Raw genomic sequence first — 24,481 nt, forward strand, 5'->3', positions numbered from 1 at the left:
TTTATTCTGCTGGACATTCACCAGGTAGATCGCCCGGCGCGAGGGAGCTGAGATCCCCCCCCACCCCCGATGCAGGAGTTTGATCGCCCCGACGAGGGGGCCCTCCGCTGGCTACGGGAGTAAGATCGTCCCGTCAACGGAAGGCTCAAGGCCCCCGACCGCTGGAGGCCAAAGACGGGAGAGATTGAACTTTTTTTCACCTTCCACCACAGTGAGGAATGTGGAGGAGTCACTGTGGTGGATGTTTATGTTAAAATGTATTTTGTGTGTTCTGTTGCTTTTTATTGGTACGACTGTACGGCAAATCAAATTCCTCGAATGTTGCAAAATATACTTGGCTAATAAAGTATGATTATGGTTATGACATTCCAGATTCAGGACAGTTTTTTCTCGGCTGTTTTTCAGGCAACTGAACCTCTCACCAACTAGAGAGCGGTCCTGACCTCCCACCTACCACCTTATTGGAGACCTTCAATCTATCTTTAATCGGGCTTTTCTGGACTTTTATCTTGCACTGAACGTTATACCCATAAGCCTGTATCTGTACACTATGGACAGCTCGATTGTAATCATGCATAATCTCTTTGCTGACTGGTTAGCACGCAACGAAAAAGCTTATCACTGTACCTCGGTACAATAATAAATGACTATAATAAACCAGTCTGAAGAAGGGATCCGACCCAAAATGTCATATGTTCATGACCGGCACAGATGCTGCCAGACTCGCTGAGTTACTCCAGCACTTTGTGTCTTTATTTTCTTGTAAATCACCATCTGCAGTTCCCTGGCAGACAAAAATGTTGGAGAAACTCAGCGGGTGAGGCAGCATCTAAGGAGCGAAGGAATAGGTGACGTTTCAGTTCGAGACCCTTCTTCAGTCTGAAGTAGGGTCTCAACCCGAAACGTCACCTATTGAGTCTGAAGAAGGGTCTCGACCCGAAGCGTCGCCTATTCCTTCTGAGATGCTGCCTCACCCGCTGAGCTTCTCCAGTATTTTACCTTCAATTTTTCCAGCATCTGCAGTTCTTTCTTTAAACACTTCTGCAGTTCCTTGTGTGTTTTTTTCTCAGATGAATTTCTGTTATTTTGTGGGCTTCCTGATTTTTTGTTTTTGTTTTGCTGAAGTCCAGATATTTTGAAAGAGTTCCATGTGTTTAGGTTGAATTCTACACATTCTAACTGAACCTCGCTGCGGGTACCGATGCTTTTGTTGTTAGGTCGGGTCCTGGATATTCATAATCGGGTTCCACATGTTCAGGTTGGATGGTGCTTGACGTCTGAGCTGGTTCTTGAAAGTGAGACGTTTTCAAGACCGTTGTGAAGGGGAAATGGAATAGAATGTAGACGTGGAAATCTTGCAACATCTGAAGGGGGATCCCGACGATGCATTTATTGGTCGGCAATTATATATATGTCGTCCTCTGCTGTAGGCGCTGGCCCACTGTAGTTACAGTAGACTGGCTGCTCATTTTGGTAAACTTCACAGGTTGCATCATTCTCCAGATAGTAAGTGTCATCAGTGGCCTGCTGCTTCCTGGAAGATTAAAAATAAATACCATTAGCGCAAACAGCGCAAGACAGCAAGAAGTTGCAGAGAATTGTGGACGCAGCCCAGACCATCACACAAACCAACTTCCCTTCCATTAGAAAGGAGAGGAGGGGGAATTTCTTTAGTCAGAGTTCATGTTCATGTGATAGGATCGGAATTAGGTCATTCGGCCCATCAAGTCTACTCCGCCATTCAATCGTGGCTGATGTATCTTTTCCTCTATGAGGCTAAACTCGGTGATGTTTACCCAGCTGTCATTTATTTCAACCTTATTTTACTACTGACTGTTCCCATTTATTTTGGGAAAAAACTGATTAGATCTGAACAGCCCAGCATTCCGCTTTACAGATTACAATTTTACCGAAGCCAATTAACCTACAATCCTGTATGTCTTTGGAGTGTGGGAGGAAACCGGAGCACCCAGAGAGAACCCACACGGTCATGGGGCGAATGTACAAACTCCGTACAGACAGCACCCGCAATCAGGATTGAACCTGGGTCTCTGGCGCTGTAAGGCAGCGACTCGACCGTTGAGCCAGTGTGCCGCCAACTTTGTACTCTATTCTTCCATTTTGTTTAGTTTAGTTCTTTGGCCCACTGAGTCTGCGCCAACCAGCAATCCACGCACAATAACGTCATCCTACACACACTAGGGACAATTTACAATTTACATTTTATAGCAAGCCAATCAACCTGCAAACCTGTACGTCTTTGGAGAGTGGGAGGAAACCGAAGATCTCGGAGAAAACCCATGCGGTCACGGGGAGAACGAACAAACAGCGCCCGTAGTCGGGATCGAACCCGGGCCTCCGGCGCTGCAAGCGGTGCAAGGCAGCAACTCTACCGCTGCGCCACCATGCCGCCCTTTCTAAATGCTAAGATGGCGTATGTTACGTCCATCACTCGAAACTCCATCTATCCATGTTCTCCAGAGATATCGCTTGACCCGCTGAGTTACTCCAGCACTTTGTATATTTTTTTTTTGGTAAACCAGCATCTGCCGTTCGTTGTTTCTCCAAACAAGGAGGAAGGTTTTTGACAGAATTCACTAAAAATGACAGTGAATGTCCAAGGCTGCTTGCAAACATCGTGTCTGTCGGCATAATAAGTTTAGCAACGCTGCAGGAGCATAAATATATAAAGTAGCTCCCAGCTCTGGGAAATACCAGCTTTATCACCCTCTAGTCTAGAAAAACAACCAGTTACCAAGGTTCAGCGTACAGGAAAGAACTGGTGCTGGTTTAAATCAAAAATAGACACAAAATGCTGGAGTAACTCAGCCGGGACAGGCAGCATCTCTGGGGAGAAGGAATGGATGACGTTTTGGGTCTTCGGACTGTCTGAAGAAGGGTCCCGACCCAAAACGTCACCCATTCCTTCTCTCCAGAGATGCTGCCTGTCCCACTGAGTTACTCCAGCATTTGGTGTCTCTGCCAAGATTCAGCTTTTGATCCTGGAGACAATATTTCCTGCCACTGGCCGTTAAATTCCTTAAGCCCCGGTTTTGTTAACCAGCTTTCCATGTGGCGTTTCCACTCTCCTAAAATCCCCCCAGACAACCACCATGTGTTCCCTTCATCAACTTTCTCAGTAACTTGCATCAAAGTATTTCATTTGGTAAGCCGAATAAAATCAGCTACCTCTATCTAATTAATTCAAAATTCTCTAAATCCATTCGAAGCATAATCCATAAACCAGAATCCATTTGAATCCATAATCCTCATTGAAACTTACCGAATAGTGAAAGGCTTGGATAGAGTGGATGTAGTGAAGCTGCTTCCACCAGTGGGAGAGTCTAGGACTAGAGGTCATAGCCTCAGAATTAAAGGACGTTCCATCAGAAAGGAGATGAGGAAGAATTTCTTTAGTCAGAAGGTGGTGAATCTGTGGAATTCTTTGCCACAGAAGGCTGCGGAGGCCAAGCCAATGGATATTTTTAAGGCAGCGATAGATAGATTCTGGATTAGTACGGGTGTCAGGGATATGTGGAGAAGGTAGGAGACTGGGGTTTGGAGGGAGAGATAGATCGGCCATGATTGAATGGCAAAGTAGATTTGATGGGCTGAATGGCCTAATTATGACCCGAAACTTCGCCCATTCTTTCTCTCCATAGATGCCGCCTCACCCGCTGAGTTACTCCAAAATTTTGTGTCCACCAACAGTTGTGTCGAAGTCTTTGGTGTTTAGCCAAACTTACAATTCAAGTCCCTGTCCAAGGGTCTTTTAAATGTTGTTATAGTATTTGCTTCAACTACCTCCTCTGGCAGCTCGTTCCATGTACCCCACCACCCTCTGAGTAAATATATCACCCATGAGGTTCCTATCAAATCTTTCCCCTCTCACCTTAAACCTATACCCTTACAATTCATAGATGGACACAGAGTGCTGGAGTAATTCAGCGGGGCAGGCAGCATCTCTGGAGAACATGAATTAGGTGACATTTTGGGCCAGGAGTCTGAAGAAGGGTCCCGACCTGAAATGTCATCTATCCTTTCTCTCTAGAGATGCTGCCTGACCCGTTGAGTTACTCCATCACTCTGTGTCTATCTTCGGTATTGAACCAGCATCCGCGGTTCTTTGTTTTACACCCTTTGCCGTTCATATAGCGTGGCACATTTGCAGTGACCGGTGGATATTGGGCTTTAATGTACCTTGCGTTTTGCGGTTCACCCATAAAGACGTTCTCATAGTTGGCGTGAGCCCCCGGCGACATCGCCGCTTGATCCTTCCAGTCCCCGGTGCTGGCGTACCTCTGATGCCCTTGGTCGGCTGAATTGACCGACTGCCGCTTGCTCGGAGTGGGTGAGAAGTGCGAGCCGAGTTTCGAGCGATATTTCACCAGCACAAGGACAGCGACAACAAGCGCGATGGCGAAAACACACAAGACTGGAACAAGGATGTAGACCAGCGATAAGTCCGGACACTCGGCTTTATAGAAATTGGCCATAGCCGGCAACTGAGTATCATTTGACCCGGTGCATGTTATATTGTTCAGGAAATCCTCGGTGCAGTTGATTGCCGCTCTGCAGTTGCGATTCACATCTTTCAAGATCTGGCAAGAGCAGGTAAAGTCCACATGTATTGTCTCGATCAGGTTGAGCGGGATGGTCGCTAAGGGGTTCCCAATTAAATTCAGCTTCTTTAATTTTGGAAAATTTTTGAGGAATGTTGGTGGAAGTCCCGTTAGTTTGTTGTTCTTGAGATTCAGTTCCTTCAGCTCTTTGTTGATGCTGATGTTAATCATGCGCGATATCCCACAGCCTTCCAGTGACAAGGAGGTCATGCCTTCCAGCTCCAACTTAGCCCAGTCCAGACAATGGAGCGAACAGTTGTAGGCGATTCCTTTGCTGCTGATCACCGTCCCATTGCATTTTGTCCCCAGGCTCCACTCCACGTGGAGGAGGAACACAATAATCGCCAAAGTCTTCATCCTGTAAGGATAAGCGAGAAGCTTCCATTAGCCACCTCACACCAAACACCTCTACCGAGGGTGGCCTCACCCATAACCTTCAATGGCCCCACTTTGGCCACAATTGGCAAACGTGGTTCCTGACAACTGTTGAAGTCGCGACTCGAGGACTCGATAAGACTCACGGACTCGAATCATTCACCATTTGCAGCGGGGCAGGCAGTGTCTCTGGAGGGAAGGAATGGGTGACGTTTCAGGTCGAGACCCTTCTTGATTAGTGCGGGTGTCAGAGGTTATGGGGACAAGGCAGGAGAATGGGGTTAGGTGGAGGAGATAGATCAGCCATAATTGAATGGCAGAGTAAACCTGATGGGCCGAATGGCCTAAGGATGGATGAAGGAATGGATAGACTGGGCTATTATTTACTGGAATCTAGAAGGGTGAGAGGGGATTTTCTCGAAACATATAAAATTCTTAAGGGATTGGACAGGCTAGATGCAGGAAATGTTTTCCCAATGTTGGGGGAGTCCAGAACCAGGGGTCACAGTTTAAGAATAAGGAGTAGGTCATTTAGGACTGAGATGAGGAAAAACTTTTTCATCCAGAGAGATGCAAATCTTTGGAATTCTCTGCCCTAGAAGGCAGTGGAGGCCAATTCACTGAATGTTTTAAAGAGAGAGTTAGATGTAGCTCTTAAGGCTAATGAAATCTAGGGATATGGGGAGAACGGGGTACTGATTATTAGTTTAGAGATACCTTGAGGAAACAGGCCCTTCGGCCCACCGAGTCTGTACCGACCAGCGATCCCCCGCACATCATCGCTACCCTGCACACGCCAGGGACAATTTTTACATTCATACCAAGCCAATTAACCTAGAAACCCATATGTCTTTGGAGTGTGGGAGGAAACCGACGATCTCGGAGAAAGCCCACGCAGATCACGGGGAGAAGGTACAAACTCCGTACAGACAGCACCCCTAGTCAGGATCAAGCCCGGGTCTCCAGCGCTGCAATTACTGTAAGGCAGCAACTCTACCTCGGCGCCACCGTGCCGCCCAGCTGATTTAGGATGATCAGCCATGATCATATTGGATGGCAGTGCTGGCTCGAAAGGCCGAATGGCCTACTCCTGTATCTATTTTCTGTTTCTATGTTTATGTTTACTCCTATTCCTTATGACTTTCTTCAGACTGAAAGTTTCTTTTACTTGCGCAAGGGGAGAGGGGTCTCAGTCAAAAGGCTGTGATCACACCTCCAAAGTTTGATGGCACAACAAGATATTTAAGCACAAAGAGGATGTTTCAATGCGATGCACAAACGTTGATTAGTTGAAAGGTGATAGACACTAGCTCTGCGCGTTATATATTATTTATTATTAATGTTTAATGTTTTATGTGTCATTCCTAACTGTCACTGTATGTCATGTTGTCACTTGCGGGCGGAGCACCAAGGCAGATTCCTTATATGTGAATACTTGGCCAATAAACGTATTCATTCATTCATACACGGAGGAGATGACTCAGGATGCACAAGGATTGTTCAGCTCAAAGTCGATAGCCACCAGCTCTGCACACAAGGGGTGATTAGATCAATATGTCAATGAACAGATACTACCGAGCGACATCTTGGTTTAAATTGTTATTGATCTCTGTAACCCGTGATGCAGGAGTCACCCTGTATTACTGCCTCGTCTGAAGAAGGGTCTCGACCCCAAACGTCACCCATTCCTTCTCTCCAGTGATGCTGCCTGGCCCGCTGAGTTACCCCAGCTTTTTGTGCCCACCCTGCATTGCTAGTTTTATCAATAAAGTATATTTGAACAAGAAGCTCTGTTTTACGTGATATAAACAATCAATGATGAAGTGATTCAAATAGGCAACAGAGTATCCTACATCCAACAGTTTTTAGGACTTCTACACCACCCATCTAACCAGGGCCAGGTAGAGGAGCAAAGTTACGGAGCCATACAGCGCTGAAACCGACCTTTAGCCCAGCCCATCCATGCCAGCCAAGATGCCCATCTAAGCTAGTTCCATTTGTCTGTGTTTGACAAACACATGAGTTTGCTCTGGTTTCCTCCCACATACCTTACTTGTACTTGTCCCCCGAGGTCACTCTGTTCCTCACCACTTCCCCAGAACCTTACCATTCACCCTGGTTTGACTCCACAAAATATAACACCTTACACTATATCTGAATTAAACTCCATTTGCTATTCCTCGGCCTGTCCAAATGTATTTTAAACGTCAAATTAATACCGGCCTCGACCACTTCCTCTGGCAGCTAGTTCCAGTCGGTGGCACAGCTGGCAGAGTTGCAGCCTTACAGCCCCACAGACACCGGGTTCGATCCTGGCTTCGGGTGCTTTCTGTGTGGTGTTCGCATGCTCTCCCTGTCACTGCCTGGGTATCCTCCGGGTGCTCCGGTTTCCTCCCACATCCCAAAGATGAGCGGGTTTATAGATTAATTGGCCTCTGTTAATTGCCCCCAGTGTGCGGGGGGTGGGTGCAACAATGGGATAAGATAGAACTAGTGTGAAAGGGTGACCAATTGCCAGCGTGGATTTGGTGGGCCTTGGAGCCTGTTTTTTGTTGTATATATATATACCACCTTCTGTGTGGGAAAATAGCTCCTCAGATTCCTATTAAATCTTTTCCATCTTACCTTAAACTTATGCCCTTTAGTTCTTGACTGCCCACCCTTGGGTAAAATACACTGTGTATTCACCCTCATGGTTTTATACACCTCTATAAGATCACTCCTCAGCCTCACACACTCCAAGAAATAAAATTCTAGCCCGCCCAACCACTTCCGCTAACATGAGGCCCTCGAGTCCCAGAAACATAGTCATAAACCTGTTCTGTACTCTTTCCAGCTTAACAGCATCTCTCTTTTAGGTTGACCAAAACTGAACACAACAACGGCTCCAAGTACAGATCTACTTCTTGTAGAACTGCAACGTAACATCCCATGCCGAGACCGATGAAGGCCGCAAGCCTTCTCCACCACCCTGTCTAACTGTGAGACCACTCTCAGAGAACGATGTACATGCACTTCTAGGTCTCTCTGTTCCGCACCCCCTCCCCAGGGTCTTAACATTCACCCTGGTTTGACTGGATAGTAGTTCAGGCTTGCTCTCTGGTTGCGGCAGGATGGTTCAGTTGCCTGATAACTGCTGGGAAGAAACTGTCCCTCCATTTGCTATTCCTCAGTCCACGTACCCAGCTGAACAAGATCACGCTATACATCTCGATGACTATCTTCACTGTTTATGATATCACCTATTTTTGTGTCTCCATCTGGGGATTAACAACAAGGCCTAACAGAAGGTGATGGATAGAGCCTCCTACCAAAAGCATGGGAGGCCATTTTATAATATCGACATATCCCTAACACACAGAGGCTCTTGAACTATGAGGTATGTTTACGAAAAAGAATTATTCAAACAAATATTACATAGTACATGGGTAGGACAGGTTTGGAGGGATATGGACCAAACGCAGGCAGGTGGGACTAGTGTAGCTGGGTGTGGGCAAGTTGGCCGGTGTGTAGTTGGCCGGTGTGGGCAAGTTGGGCCAAAGGGACTGTTTCCACACTGTATCACTCTATGACTTGATTAAAAGCCATTCACACATTTACAAATCAATAAAAATATCAAATACTCAGGAAAAGTAAATACCAAAGTAAAAAATCGCCTTTACTGTTCGACATTTATGAATCCCTATTGAATGAATGCTCCAAGCCTGTACAAGATTTGCCAAGGAATGGGGAAAAGAGGCAACATCTGTGGAAAGCGAAGCAGAATTAACATTTCAGGCCAAAGACCCTACAGCAAACTAGGAAAGAGTTCTCCCTTTTCCAAGTTCTGATGTGGGTCCTCCTCCCAAAACATTAACTCTCTTTTTCCTTCTACAAATGCTGCTTGCCTTGCTTTATTATTTTCCAAAACTTTATTTTTTTTTAGACTTTAGAGATACAGTTTGGAGTAACTCAGCGGGTCAAGCAGCATCTCTGGGGATCATAGAGAGATGACATTTCAGACTGATTCAGAAGGGTTCCGACCAAAATGTCATCCACCAAAATGTTCTCCAGGAATGCTGGCTGAACCGTTGATTTACTCCTGCACTTTGTGTCTTTTTAAAAAACTTTTATACAATATATTAGTCAGCAATGTTGGGAGGGTGGGAAAAACACAGCACACGAGCAAAGAGTGGAAATATCATAAAGAGATTCATTCAGACTTCATTCAGAGATGAAACAGCAGCAAATGTTTAAACTATAAAGTTATTTTAAGTGAGAATACTTTCTAACAGACCATCGAACGAAAGTAGCCTTACCTTGTTGCACACAAATTCCGTTTGTTTCTGCCACAAACAGGGTTAGCTTGAGCGCGAATAAGTCCAATAATGTTGGTTCCTTTGGGGAAATAGGCAGAAGGAAATGAAGCAAAGGGGAAGTTGCGGGTGATGTTGCGAATTTTAGATTTTTATCACCAATTTCAGGAACTATTTCTTTTCAAATCATCTAACGATGCATTCCGATAAATGGAATGGTTGCAAAAGCGGCAGTTACCCAATGTGCGGACGCAGCTAGGCAGGGCGATTATGGCGACAAAGCTATTTGACGGTGCAGAAATTGCAAATGGCGCTGAGTTCTTAGCATGCACTCTAGTGAACCATTCAATTAACACCTTACGAGCCCAACAAGAGATGGGCCAGATTTTGAGGCGGCACGCTGGCGCAGATGTAGGGGCGGCACTATTGCGCAGCGGTGGAGTTGCTGCCTCACAACGCCAGAGACCCGGGTTCGATCCTGACTGTAGGTGCTGTTTGTACAGAGTTTGCACGTTCTCCCTGTGGCTGCGCGGGTTTTCTCTGGGTGCTCCGGTTTCCTCCCACATTCCAAAGACGTACAGGTTTGTAGGTTAATTGACTTCTGTAAATTGTCCCTAATGTGTAGGATAGAACTGGTACATGGGGATTGCTGGTTTGCGCGGACCCCGTGGGCTGAAAGGCTTGTTTCCGCGTTCATAAGTGATAGGAGCCGAATTAGGCCATTTGGCCCATCAAGTCTTCTCCTCCATTCAATCATGGCTGACCTATCCTTTCCCTCCTAATCCCATTCTCCTGCCTTCTCCCCACAACCCCTGACAGCTGTACTAATCAAAATTCAAATTTTCTCTGCCTTAAAAATATTCATTGACTTGGCCCCCACAGCCTTTGGTGGCAATGAAACAGGGACTGATTACGGATAGTCAACTTGATTTTGTACATGGGAGATCCTGTCTAACAAATCAGATTTTTATTGAAGTAACCAAAATGGTTGACAAGGGCAAAGCCATAGAGGTTGTCTATATTGACTTCGGAAAAATATTTGATTAAGTTCCACATGGTACGCTGCTCTGGAAGGTTAGATCGCATGGAATCCATGAGATGGAGAATTTGCTTCATGAAAGGAAGCAAAGTGGTGGTGGAAAATTGTTTATTGGACTGGAGGTCTGTGACTAATGGGGTGCCTCAGGGATTGGTGCAGGCCATCAGCCATTAGTTTTTATGGTTTATAGGAACAATTTGGGTGAGAATGTTAGTAAGCAAATTACACTAAAGTGTGTGGTATTATCTACATTATCTGGTATTACAGCGAAGATGGTTAACAAAAATTACAGCAGGGTCTTCAATGGTTCAATGTTTCTTTATTGTTACATTTTTTTTGCATAGCTCACCCATGCACGAGTTACCATATGTTGGCTTCATTTACAAAAAATATATATACAAAGCAAGAACAGTGGAAAAACTCTTCTGACATTCTCATCGGTTATACATACATTCATTAGTATGTAGGAAGGAACTACTGCAGATGTTGGTTTATGTCAAAGATAAACGCAAAATGCTGGAGTAACTCAGTGTGCCAGGAATCCCTGGAATAGGTGATGTTTCAGGTTGGAACTCTCAAAGAGGGTCTCGACCCGAAACATCATCCATTCCTTCTCTCCAGAGATCCTGCCTGGCCCGCTGAGTTACTGCAGCATTGTGTGTCTATCTTCATCGCCCCCACCCCTAGAGCTGCCCCTCTCTCCATTGCCCCCCCAACACCAGACCCCCAAACACCAGAACCCCCCCCCCAACAGACCCCGCCCCTTTCCACGTGCCCCGCCCCCAAATACCAGACCCCGCCCCTGGTTACACACCCCGCCCCCAAACAACAGACCCCGCCCCACTCCACAAGCCCCGCCCCCCAAACACCAGACCCCGCCCCTAGTCACACGCCCCGCCCCCAAACACAAGACCCCGCCCTTTAGCCACGGCCCCGCCCCCGGTAAGATGGCCGAGTCCGGCAGCGGCGAGTTCCAGGCCGAGCGGCGGAACAGGTAAAGGCGAGGCCGAGGCTTCAGGCCGGCGCAGGCCCCGGCAGCGGTGCGCGGGGGAGCCGGTACGGGGGAAGGGGAGGGTCGGCGGGGCCGGGCTAGAGGCCGCGGCCTGAGCATTGAGGGAAGCGGCGCCCACTGTACAGCATCTTCACCTGCGCCGCCTCACACACACCGGCGCCAGGCGGGCGGACGGGCGCGAACCTCACCCCCTTGTTATCACCTCCCCTCCACCGTTACTCTCCCCCCCCCCCCGTTACCCCCTCCCCTCCATCACCACTCCCCCCCCGTTACCCCCCCCCCCCTCCCCTCCATCACCACTCTCCCCCCGTTACCCCCTCCCCTCCATCACCACTATCCCCCCGTTACCCCCTCCCCTCCCCTCCATCACCACTCTCCCCCCATTACCTCCCCCCCCACCACCATTCTCTTCCCTGTCACCCCCTCAGCAACTCATCACCCCTCCACCTCCCGCCACTCTCTCCCGTCATCACCCCTCCACTGCCACTCTCTCCCCCTCAGCTCCCCGTCTCTCTCCCCTCCTCCTCCCCGTCACCCTGCCACCCCCTCGCCACTCTCCCCTCGTCACCCCCTCACCACTCTATCCCCGTCACCCCCTCAACATCCCATCCACCTCCGTCACTATCACCGTCATTATTTCTCATTACATCACGCCACTCTTCCCCCCTGTTACTTCCTTCCACCACACCGTCACTCTCTCCACCAGCCCCTCACCCTCCACTTCCCGTCACTATTTCCCCTGTTACTCCCGCAACCTCCCCCGTGAAGCCCTCACCTCCCCCAACTCCCCATCAATCTCATCCACCTCCCATCTCTACCCCCTCCACTTGCCCGTCACCCATCTTGTTATCCCCCTCCACCACCCAATCACCCCTCCTGTCATCCCCCTTTAGCCTCATCACTGCCACTGCTGCCCCAGCATTCCCCTTTCTTTCACCCCATCGCCCCTTCCAAATCCCAGTCACCCCCTCTACTCCCCATCACACGCTCCCCACAACACACACCCTGTCACTCCACCTCCCCGTCACCCTCTCCTCCACCTTCCACGTCACACCCTCCCCACAGCCACCCGTCACCCGCTCCCCCCCCCATCACCTGTTTCATACCCCCTTCAACCCCTCCACCCTTTCCTGAAATCACCCCATTCCCCACTTCACTGTACATGTGACAACAAACTAAACTGCAACAAGACAATTCCTCTTCAGCTCCGTATCATTGGTCTCCTGTCCACTTCTTGCCCCACACCATGAGTTCCTATGCAGTCCCAATTACCTGTCCACTGATGGACGCTCTTCCTGCCGCCACTTGCAACTCACTAGGGCACACTGCAGCCCGCACCTTATTCCCTCATGGTTCCCGATTACCTGCACCAACCCACACTTTTACACCAGACCACTCCTGCCCAGCACCCCGCTCTATACACTACCTGGCAGCCTCATCGAAACTCCTGCCAGCCTGCACCATACCAGCATGCTAGTGTACACTTTACCCACTTGCCACCCACCTTTATTCTCCCCCCCCCCCCCTAGCTACATGTTGCGCTTCCCCCACCAGCACCAAGCACGCCCCCTACTCACAGTCCAGACTCGCCATTCTCCCATCAGGCAAAAGATCCTATATCTTTGAAAATACACACCTCCAGATTCAGGGACAGTTTCTTCCCAGCTGTTATCGGCCAGCTGAACCATCCTATCACCAACTAGAGAGTGGTACAAAATTACTATCTACCTCACGGTGACTCTCGGATTATCTTTGATGGGACTTTACTGACTTTATCTTGCACTAAACGTTATTCCCTTTACCATGGATCTGTCTACTGTGGATGGCCCGATTGCAGTCATGTATTGTCTTGCCGCTGACTGGTTAGCGCGTGACAAAAGCTTTTCACTTTACCTCGGTAAATGTGACAATAAAGTAAACTGAAAACTCAAACTGTCCCAACCCTGGCCCCGAGTGCTGGCCTCACTTGCTCTTCCTTCTCCCATCCCCATGCCCAGCACTAAAACCAAAACGCGCATTAAAATGGTACGCCGGCCCTAACTGCAAGTCCAAGAGTCACGGTGTCTTACTTAAAGAGCCTCCCTGAGATCACATCTGGAATGCTTGGTCTTTTGGTCTCCTTCGCTGGAACATTGACACTTGTTAGAGAGGGTGTGCACCAAAGATTCTGCAGTGTTCCTGCAGTGGCAATTCTGTCAAAATGAGGAAGGTTTATGTAGTTTAGGCCTCCATTCTCTGGAATTTCAAAGATTTCCAAGTCTCAGATTACTCAGAAGACTTGGATGTTTCCCCTGGATAAAGAGAATAGAACCAGGGCCACAGTCCCAAGATAAGCAGTAGGATATTTAGGACTGAACTGAGAAGAAATTTGTACATTGGCGGCAAATCTATGGAATTCTGCACCCTGGAAAGCGGTAACTGTTTAGTTGTTAGTTGCACTGAGGATTAATAGATTTGTGAATATTATTGGAATCGGAGATAGGGCAGGAAATGGATGTTGAGGGGAGAACCAGGCCTGTTCTTATTGAAAAGCAGAGAAAACGTGGCCTTCTCTTGTTTTTTTTATGTTATTTTGTTCATTCTACTCGACTCTCCTTCCTTACCTTCCTCTCCTTCACCCTAATGGTCGGCACAGTGGCACAGCGATAGAGATGCTGCTTCACGGCGCCAGGGACCCGGGTTCGATCCAGACGACCGGTGCTGTCTGTATGGAATTTGTATGTCCTCCCCGTGACCTGCATGGGTTTTCTCCGGGAGTTCCGGTTTCCTCGCACACTCCAAAGACGTACAGGTTTGTAGGTTGATTGGCTTCGGTAAAATTGTAAATTGTCCATAGTGTGTGTAGGATAGTGTACGTGTGTGGGGATTGCTGGTCGGCACGGACATGGCGGGCCAAAGGGCCTGTTTCCACGCTGTATCTGTAAACTAAACTGTTGAAGTCTGAAGAAGGGTCTCGACCCGAAACGTCATCCATTCCTTCTCTCCAGAGGATGCTGCCTGTCCCGCTGAGTTACTCCAGCATTTTGTGTCCATACACTAAACAAAACTAACCTCACCTCTTCCCTGCTCTATCTCCTGACCTCCGTCCCCCTCCCCGCCAGGCCCAGATGCCAGAGTGGGCTGCAGTGGGTTGGAGAGAGCAGCCCCGGCCCTGGTTGGAGAAGGGTGAGGATTGGCCCCGCTCCACTGATGCTCTGCCTCTGTGCTCTCTTTGTCCCCACAGCATGGCCACGAGGAGCATTGCCCTGCGCCACACCTTCTCAGCCCCAGGGCACAGTGCCAGCCTCCTGCTGGGCCTGTCGGCACTCCGTGCCCACGAGCAGCTCCTGGACGTGGTGCTAATGGTGAACGCGGTGATGTTCCGGGTACACCGTGCGGTGCTGGCCGCCTGCAGTGATTATTTCCGGTGAGTTCCCTGCATCACTTCAGCTCGCTGTGTGTGTTTACCAGGGAAACTGTGCCGAGCAGGCACTGTAGGGCTGGCTGGCTCCTGTCCCTCATGCCCAGGTAACCCATCGCTTGTCTCAGGAGGGGTGAAATTAGGGTCCCATTCCCCATTCCATCCCTCATTCTAGGAGTAAGAAAGAACGGCAGATGCTGGTTTAAATCGAAGGCAGACACAAAATGCTGGAGTAACTCAGCGGGTCAGGTAGCATCTCTGGAGAGAATGAATGGGCGATTATTCGGGTCGACGGTAGGGCCGTGCAGCAGTAGAGTTGCTGCCTTAGAGCGCCAGAGACCCGGGTTCGATCCTGACTGTGCGGAGTTTGTACGTTCTACCTGTGACCACCTGGGTTTTCTCTGGGAGCTCCAGTTTCCTTCCACACTCCAAATACGTGCAGGTTTGCAGGTTAATTGGCTTTGTTACAAATTGTAAACTGTCCCTAGTGTGGTCGGCGTGGACTTTGTGGGCCAAAGGGCCTGTTTCTGTGCTGTATTTCTAAAAAATAAATCATTCGAGGGGATGGACAAATTTTATTTTGCGTCGGTCTGAATAAGGGTCCCTTGTTGTTTGTCCATTTCTCTCCATAGTTGTTGCCCGAGTTTCTCCGGCAATTTTCTTTTACTTGTGATTCCAGCATTTGCATCCTCTTGTTTCTCCATGCTCGTTCCTCAGGAGGCGGTAACTTTGTGGATTGCCTCATCCCTCATTTTGGAATAAGTAGGGGAAGGAGGTCACCCTATACCCTCACACTCGGGTGAATTTCAGACCATTCTTCATTCTGTCTTTGTCAGCGTGTGGTATTAGAGTTGAGTTCGAGTATCGTCTATTGTCATTGGAACAGTGAAAAGCTTTTGTTGCCTACTAACCTGTCAGCGGAAAGACAATACATGATTACTACCGAGCCATCCACAGTGTACAGATACATGAAAAAGGGAATAACTTGAATGACATTTAGTGCAAGATAAATTCCAGTAAAGTCCGATCAAAAATAGCCCAATTGTTGCAACTGAGGAAGATAGTAGCTCAGGACTGCGCTCTTATTGTTGGTAGGATGGTTCTGTTGTCTGGTAACAGCTGGGATGAAACTGCCCCTGAATCTGAAGGTGTGTGTTTTCACACTTCTATACGTTTTGCCTGATGGGAGAGGGGAGAAGAGGGAGTGGCCAGGGTGCGATTTCTATAAATGTTGCCTGAGAATTGCAATATAAGTAGAGAGTCAGGAGCTTGGCTCCTGCTTCATAGTGCTGGGTGTCTTATAATAGTGCCTGGCATCTGTTGAAAGTGAACTATTTATGCTAACCTGATTTTATACTGATTTTATACTATTAATGCATGTCAGATGTAACTCTGCCAAATTGGCATTTTCCTGACATATTTTAAACAACATAGACTTGGGTGTAGGAAATAGTACTTAAACAATTGCTGACAATACAGATTTTGGCAATGAGGTGAATAGCAACTCATTCAACTTAAACCAACATGACTGAATCTGGGCTGCACAGCGGTAGAGTTGCTGCCTTACAGCGCCAGAGACCGGGTTTGATCCTGACCACAGGTGCTGTCTGTGCTGAGTTTTCACATTCTCCCTGTGACCACGTGGGTTTTCTCCGAGTGCTCCAGTCTCCTCCCACATTCCAAAGACGTGCGGATTTGTAGGTTAATTGTCTTCAGTAAATTACCCCTAGTGTGTTGGATGAAGCTAACCTATAGTTCATCAGTCTGAAGAAGGGTTTCGGCCCGAAACTTTGCCTATTTCCTTCGCTCCATAGATGCTGCCGCACCCGCTGAGTTTCTCCTTTGTCTACCTTTGATTATCCAGCATCTGCAGTTCCTTCTTAAACACTATAGTTCTTCTGTTGCTTCAGTTGTCGTCTGGTGGGCTGACCTCTACCGTGCCAGGAGCCCACTGCCCACTTCTATCTCTTCCCAAAAATCCACAAACAGGACTGCCCCGGCAGACTCCTCATCTCTGCCTGCTCCTGCCCCACTCTCATCTCCACATGTCTCGATTCATTTCTATTCCCCCTCCCCCCCCTTGTCCAGTCCCTTCCCACCTACGACCGAGACACCTCACACGCCCTTGAACTCTAATAATCTTTAGTTTCTTGAGCCCAATGACTCATCTTCACCATGGACGTCCAGCCCCTCTACACCACCATTCCCCACAAGGAAGGACCCCCATTTCTTCGTCCATCATCAACCCAATCAATTTTTCTCTACTAACTCTCTCCTCCACCTGGCGGAACTTATCTGCACCCTCAACAACTTCTCTCACTTTCTCCAAGTTGAAGGTGTAACTATGGGGACTCGGATGGGGCCCGGCAATGCCTGACATTTTGTGGGTTACGTCAAATAGTTCTTGTTTTTAGGAGTACACTGGCCCTATCCCCCATCTATTTCTCCTCTACATCGACGACTGTATCGGGGTTGCCTCCCGCACCCGTGCAGGACCTGTGGACTTCATTAAATTCACCAATAACTTCCACCCTGCCCTCAAGTTTAGTTTGGTTTATTGTCACGTGCACTGAGGTACAGTGAAAAGCAAATTCACCTGGATAAAGACAGAGTATGAAGAAGGGTCTTGACCCAAAACGTCACCTATCCATGTTCTCCAGGGATGCTGTCTGACCTGCTGAGTTACTCCAGCACTTTGTGTCCTTTAGTAAAATAAACCATCACTGGTATACTACAGATTACAGATTGAGGGGCAACTTTTAAATGAGAGGCATGGTTTAAGGGAGGTATGCAGGGCAGGCTTTTTTACACAATGAGTGGTGAGTGCCTGGAACGTGCTGCCAGGGGAGGTGGTGGTGGAGGCAGATACGACAATACTATTTCATTGATGCTTGGATAGGCACGTGGGGATTCAGGAAATGGAGGGAGATGGGTTATGTAGTCTGGGTATCATGTTCAGCACAGATATTGTGGGCTGAAGGGCCTGTTCCTGTGCTGTACTGTTTCAATCTAAGACTGAGTAAATGTTTTCTCTGATGCAAGACATCAATCTGAAATCCAAGCCAGCATCGGAAGGAACACCCAAACAAGCAATCGGACCCGTGATCAAGCTGACTGTTGATTGAAGGTCTCATCTTCCTCACCGTCAGCCTGGGTGTGATTTCACAAACTGACCTCCATTTCATCCCTGCAGTGATATCCATTAATATGAGTTAAAGCGGACACATTGTCGTGTTCTATTAAGCTGCTAAGCCTTTCATAGTTGCTGAATTTACGTTGTAAAAAAGATTGGTATTTTGGGAGAAAACAGATTTATCTAGCAGTGCCTTTTGGAGAGTTGGAATGCATTCTGATATTTCCGCTTTAGACTTCATAGATACAGCGTAGAAACAGGCCCTTTGGCCCACCTGGCCCGTGCCGAACAACAATCCCCATACACTAGCACTATCCCACGCACTAGGGACAATCTATAATTTTACCAAAGCCAATTAACTGCACGTCTTTGGAGTGTGGGAGGAAACTGGAGCACCTGAGATTCCACCTCCAGTTTAAATTCCATTTGGAATATTTTGGAGGACCAAGAAACCAAGAACCAAGAACCAAGAACCCGGCGACAACATAGAAAATAGGTGCAGGAGTAGGTCATTCGGCCTTTCGAGCCAGCACCGCCATTCAATATGATCATAGCTGATCATCCAGAATCAGTACCCCGTTCCTGCTTTATCCCCATATCCCTTGATTCCGATAGCCCTTAGAGCTATATCCAACTCTCTCTTGAATACATCTAGTGAATTGGCCTCCACTGCCAGAGAATACCACAGATTTACATCTCTCAGTCTCAGTCCTAAATGCCCTACCCCTTATTCTTAAACTGTGACTCCTGGTTCTGGACTCCCCCAACATCGGGAACAATTTTCCTGCATCTAGCCTGTCCAATCCCTTAATAATTTTAAATGTTTCTATAAGATCCTCTCTCATCCTTCTAAATTTCAACGTGCAAACTCAGTACAATAAGCACCCGTAGTCAGGATCCTACATGGGTCTCTGGCGCTGTACGGCAGCAACTCTATGCTGTGCCACCATGTCACTACTTCTATGTTGTAGAAGACAGCAGTCCAGAACTGCTTCAACAGAGAGTGTGAGCTTGCAACTGAGGCTCCGAATACTGCTGATGATTACTGCGAGTAATGTTTACAGTAGAAATTTCTTGCCAGTTATCCCAGCTTGCGGGTCTCATCTTTAAGCTGAGGCCATGTAAGGAATCTGTCTGATTCAGCTCCTTTTCCTGCCCAGCACTTGGCGTGCAGCCTTTGTGCTGTCTGGCGCGGCTGGGAAAGTGAAGGCGGTATAAAAATAAACCAATGATGGGATGGAAATAAAAAGAAAAGGCAATGCAGATCCAACATAAAATTATTTTTAACAAAGGTTGTCAAAGATGAAAACTGTTCTCCTTTTGAGAATTAAACTTAGATTTGTCAGGGACAAATTAAATGGAGTGAGTTTAGTTTAGAGATACAGTATGGAAACAGGCCCTTCGGCCCACCAAGTCTGTGTCGACCAGCTATCCCCGCACACTAACACTATCCAACACACACCAGGGAAAATTTGCAACTTTACCAAGCCAATTAACCTACAAACCTGAACATATTTGTAGTGTGAGAGGAAACGGGAGCTCCCGGAGAAAACCCACGCAGGCCATAGGGAAAATTCCATACGCACAGCACCCATAGTCAGGATCGAACGTGGGTCTCAGGCACTATAAGGCAGCAACCCTACTGCTGCGCCCTTTAGCCCATAGAAGGGAATGTTGAAGATTATGCAGCAGTGGCGCAGCTGGTAGAGTTGCTGCCTCAGCGCCAGACACCCGGCTTCAATCCCGACCTTGGGTGCTGCCTTTGTGGCGTTTTGCGGATTCCTCCACGTGCTCCCGTTACCTCCCACATCCCAAAGACGTGCGCGTTTGTAAGACACATTAGCCATCTGTAAAATTGCTGCCAGTGAGTAGGGAGTGGATGCGAAAGTGGGATGGCATAGAATTTGTGTGGACGGGTGATCGATGGTCGGCATGAACATTCATAGGAATTTGAATAAATGCATCAGAAGTGACTTACTCGGGAAACAGAAACATGAAGGTGATGGTGGAGTCAGTCGGAAAGAGAATGCTGAGGAATGGAAGGAAATTAATCAGCCGTGATTGGTGTTGCACCTTTTAATGTTTATGTTACCTTGAGATGGAGATAGGGAGTACAAATGCAATTACCTGCTGGTTGATTTGGCAAGATGGTCTAATGTGAATACGATAGTACATTTCGTACATAGCCGAGCTAGTACATGTCAAGAACATTGTGGTTCCGTTACACCTCTAATAGAACTCTGGAATGTTGTTCCTGAAATATAATTGTAAATCCCATCGTGGAACTGAGAGATTTCAAATCAGTGAATTAAATAAAAGGAAAGGTAAAAGCAACCTTAGGGCAACAGGATTGTTGTAAATATCTATTGTCAAGGAATGAAAGCCATCAATTCCTACTCTGGATGCCTGAATGTGCCTCAAACATAACAAGGAAGACTTTTGACAACCTTGGAGCAGGGACGGACAATAGATGTCCGCATTGCCAGTGACGTTCACGGCCTGTGAATGAATTTAAAGAACCATGGACTAATAAAATGCTTTGACACATATAAGATGCATTTTAATAGCAGTAACTGAAGTAATGCACTTTAGAAAATCGCATTGTTATGCAATGGCAACATGAAGTCGGGTGGTAGAGATAGTATTGATCTTATAGAGGTGTACAAATTAATGAGAGGAGTAGATCGGGTAGAGTCTCTTGCCCAGACTAGGGGAATCGAGAACCAGAACACATAGGTTTAAGGTGAGGGGGGGAAAGATTTAATAGGAACCTGAGGAGTAACCTTTTCGAACAAAGATTGGTGGGTGTATGGAACGAGTAACCGGAGGAGGTAGTTGAGGTAGGTACAATTGCAGCATTTAAGAACCATTTTGACACGAACATGGATAGGACAGGTTTAGAGGCCTAAAGGCAGGCAGGTAGGACTAGTGTAGATGGGACATCTTGGCAAGTTGGGCCGAAGAGCCTGTTTCCACTCTGTAAGACTCTATGACTGGTACATTTTTGTTAATCATTGAAGGTGAAATGATAAGCTTGTTAAGATGATTCAAGAAAATAGATGGGGTGCGAGGCTTAATAAATAGGTGCAGAGGATAGAAATGCACTGAAACCATGCAAACACATTGCAAATTAATGCTTAGACCTCAGCCAACGGAGCTCTTGGAGAAAATGCAAAAGAGGTTTACTTGGATGGTCCCAAGGGTGAATGATGTCAGTTACATAGTGGGGGTTGGAGAAGCTGAGATTGTTCTTAGAACAGAGAAGATGTGGGAGAGAAAAAAGACAAAGTGTTGAAGTAACTCAGTAGGTCAGGCAGCATTTCTAGAGAACACTGATAGGTGACGTTTTGGGTCGGGGCCCTTCTTCAGTGATTGTCGCGGCGGAGGGGGGGTGGGGGGGGGGGGCGATGGGGGAGAAAGCTGGAAGAGAGGAGGGGCAGGAGAAGATCTGTCAGGTAATAGGTGAGCACAGGTGAGGGAGGGTTTTGATAGGCAGATAGTTGGACAAATGCCAGAGATGAGAAAACAGAAAGTGTGGAACAAAAGGATTGAAGAGTTATGAATTGTAAAGCCAGAGGAAGGAATGTAGGTGAAGGGGCGTTATAGGTATAAGTCCAGGCGGGGTACAAGGGGGGGGGGGGGGGGGGAAGAAAGGGGGATTGGGGGAAGAATGGGGTGGGGGAATTATCAGAGGTTTCCTAAAACTGGAAATCCAATGTTCATACCATTGGGGTGGAAACTCCCCTAGAAGAATATGAGGTGCTGTTCCTCCAGCTTGCGTGTGGTCTTAGCCTGGCCATGGAGGAGGCCCAGGATAGAAAGGTCGTTATGGGAATGGGAAGGGGAGTTAAAATGGTTAGCAACCGGGAGATCCAATAGGGATTGGCAGGTTGAACGTAGGTGTTTGTCAATGTTCAGAATCTACTTAGACTATACATTAGAGATACAGCGTGGACCTAGGCCCTTCGGCCCACCGCGTCCGCGCCAATCAGTGATCACCCCGGACACTAGCACTACCCTCCACATTCGGGGCAATTTCACAAAAAAAATTCTGAAGCCAATTAACCTGCATACCTGCACGTCTTTGGAGTGTGGGAGAAAACCCATGCAGTCACAGGGAGAACAAACAAACTCCATACAGACAGCACCCGTAGTCGGGATTGAACCTGGATCTCTGGAGCTGTAAGGCAGCAACTCTGCCACTGTACCACTATGCTGCCCTATTGAATGTTAAAAAAAGAGGCATCTGATGTAATGGCAGCAATCCCTGCTTTGAACAATGTGGTATTGATAGGATGTGCACTGTGTTTTGTTCACCTTTGCATCTGTTCCTTCCCAGAGCGATGTTCACTGGAGGAATGCGGGAAAGCGGCCAGGATGTCATTGAGTTGAAAGGAGTGTCGGCCAGGGGTCTGAAGCACATCATTGACTTTGCCTACAGCGCCGAGGTGACGCTGGACCTCGACTGCATACAAGACGTGCTGGGGGCTGCTGTCTTCCTGCAGATTGTGCCCGTGGTCGAACTGTGTGAGCAGTTCCTAAAGACGGCCATGAGTGTGGAGACCTGCCTCAACATTGGCCAGATGGCCACCACCTTCAGCCTCTCCTCCCTGAAGGAGTCCGTGGACGCCTTCACCTTTGCCCACTTTCTGCAAATCGTGGAGGAAGAGGACTTCCTGCACCTCCCCCTCGAGCGACTGGCCTTCTTCCTGGAGAGCAACAAGCTGACGAACTGCGGCGAGGTCGACCTGTTCCGCGCCGCCATCAGGTGGCTGCAGTACGAGGAGGCGCGAAAGGCCAGCGCCGGCCTGGTCCTCCGCCACATCCGCTTCCCTCTGATGAAGTCCACCGAGCTGGTAGACAGCGTCCAGACCCAGAGCTTGATGCTGGACGACCCCATGTGTCGCCAGTACCTGCTCGAAGCCTTTAATTACCAGATCCTGCCGTTCCGACAGCACGAGATGCAGTCGGCCCGAACCACGATCCGCTCCGACACCCTCTCCCTGGTGGCCTTCGGTGGCACCCCGTACACGGACAACGACAGGACCGTCAGCCGCAAGGTCTTCGTCCTCGCAGACGGCAACACCCGGCAGTTCACGGAGCGGTCCGAGATGGAGGTGGGGTGCAGTCACGCCTGCGTGGCCGTCCTGGACAACTTTGTGTACGTGGTGGGAGGTCAGCACCTGCAGTACCGCAGCGGCGAGGGGGCGGTCAGCTGGTGCTTCCGCTACGACCCCCACCTCAGTCACTGGCTGCGCATTTGCGCCATGCACGAGGCCCGCATCCAGTTCCAGCTGGGCGTGCTGCAGGGGATGCTGTTCGCCACCGGAGGCCGCAACCGCACCGGGAGCCTCGCCACGGTCGAGCGTTACTCCCCGCGGCAGAACGAGTGGACCGTCGTGTGTTGCTTGAAACGGCGGACGTGGGGGCACGCGGGCACAACCAGCGCGGGGAACCTCTACATCTCCGGGGGCTACGGTATTACTATCGAAGACAAGAAATCTCTCCACTGCTACAGTCCCAAGACGGACGTCTGGGAACAAAAGACTCCAATGAATGAGCCACGGGTCCTCCACTCCATGGTCGGGGCCAACGGCAGGATCTACGCACTAGGTGGCCGGATGGACCACGTCGACCACTGCTTTGACGTCCTGGCCGTTGAATATTACATCCCCGAGACCGACCAATGGACTACAGTCAGTCCAATGAGGACAGGCCAGTCGGAAGCTGGCTGCTGTGTGCTACACAGAAAGATCTACGTGGTGGGAGGGTACAACTGGCACTTGAACAACGTGACCAGCGTGGTGCAGGTTTATAACATTGGCACCGATGAGTGGGAGAGGGACCTGCATTTCCCCGAATCCTTTGCGGGCATCGCCTGCTCTCCTATCATCCTTCCACAGCTTCCGCCACAGAGGTAGTGATGAGAATGCTCCTGGATTGACCCAGAAGGGGGAATTGACCGGAATGGGGACTGGGACGAGGGGGAGGGGGACGGAGAAGGAGGGAAGGAGGGGGAGGAGAGAGAGGAAGGAGCCAGGTCAAAGTCTGTTTTACCCAGGAGCTCTCACCAACTGACATCTTAATCACTTTACAACCAGAACTAGATTGACAGTGGTGATGAAAAGAAAATTGATTGCTGTACCGAGCCAGCCTTTTCGTTGCAGTGTCCCAATTTAGCAGCTTCTTGAATCGATTTAAACCCAAGAAGCCAATAGATCTGGAAGGATTTGACGGCAGCCCATGGATGGGTAGCAAAGCAGATCGAAAAGCAAGTCGCTCGCACTTCAGTCCTTGTTGCCTTGTACATCTCACACTCCAGCTTATGTTGAACCACAACACTTGCATGCTGGCCTGCATCACCCACCCACTCTCCCTCTGTTCACTCGCCAGATTGTTGTTTAAAAATTACTGAATGATCATTAAGTTTTGATGCAACTCTCTTGAATGCACTCTGCCACACCGAGGAGCGAATTGGATTGACCCAGAAGGGGGAATTGAATCTGTCGTAAATCTGGAACCTATTCAAAATTCATGGAATCCTGCTCCAACTGAGACTGTTTTCCACAAATTAATCAAACTATGTGATTATGACATCTGGAAAT

General features: G+C 48.5%; 3 protein-coding genes across 4 annotated transcripts in view; 2 read left to right on the top strand and 1 right to left on the bottom strand.

Annotated features, from left to right (window-relative positions):
• Positions 1-967: 967 nt before the first annotated feature.
• On the bottom strand, positions 968-9,423 carry LOC116989526. Its single transcript, XM_033046995.1, has 3 exons — positions 9,296-9,423; positions 4,201-4,980; positions 968-1,534 (listed from the first exon to the last, which is right to left on the bottom strand). The coding sequence occupies exons 2-3, from the start codon at positions 4,977-4,979 to the stop codon at positions 1,390-1,392; spliced, it is 924 nt and encodes a 307-aa protein (XP_032902886.1). The 5' UTR covers position 4,980; positions 9,296-9,423; the 3' UTR covers positions 968-1,389.
• Positions 9,424-11,259: 1,836 nt separating this feature from the next.
• klhl26 (kelch like family member 26) lies at positions 11,260-23,857 on the top strand. Of its 2 annotated transcripts, XM_033046999.1 has the most exons (3): positions 11,260-11,325; positions 14,567-14,749; positions 22,216-23,857. In XM_033046999.1, exons 1-3 carry the CDS (start codon positions 11,279-11,281, stop codon positions 23,795-23,797), a joined length of 1,812 nt encoding a protein of 603 aa, XP_032902890.1. In that variant the 5' UTR covers positions 11,260-11,278; the 3' UTR covers positions 23,798-23,857. The 2 variants fall into 2 exon arrangements, with proteins under 2 accessions (XP_032902890.1, XP_032902891.1); XM_033047000.1 differs by lacking the exon at positions 14,567-14,749 and having other exon boundaries at positions 11,266-11,325.
• Positions 11,867-24,481, top strand: part of crtc1 (CREB regulated transcription coactivator 1) — a 66,553-nt gene continuing 53,938 nt past the window's right edge. The window contains exon 1 of the mRNA XM_033046996.1: positions 11,867-11,873. The gene's annotated coding sequence lies outside the window, so the exon portion shown is untranslated. The remainder of the gene's footprint in view (positions 11,874-24,481) is intronic.

The sequence above is a fragment of the Amblyraja radiata genome, chromosome 29, assembly GCF_010909765.2.
Source record: "Amblyraja radiata isolate CabotCenter1 chromosome 29, sAmbRad1.1.pri, whole genome shotgun sequence".
In the NCBI taxonomy this organism is placed as follows: Eukaryota; Metazoa; Chordata; class Chondrichthyes; order Rajiformes; family Rajidae; genus Amblyraja; species Amblyraja radiata.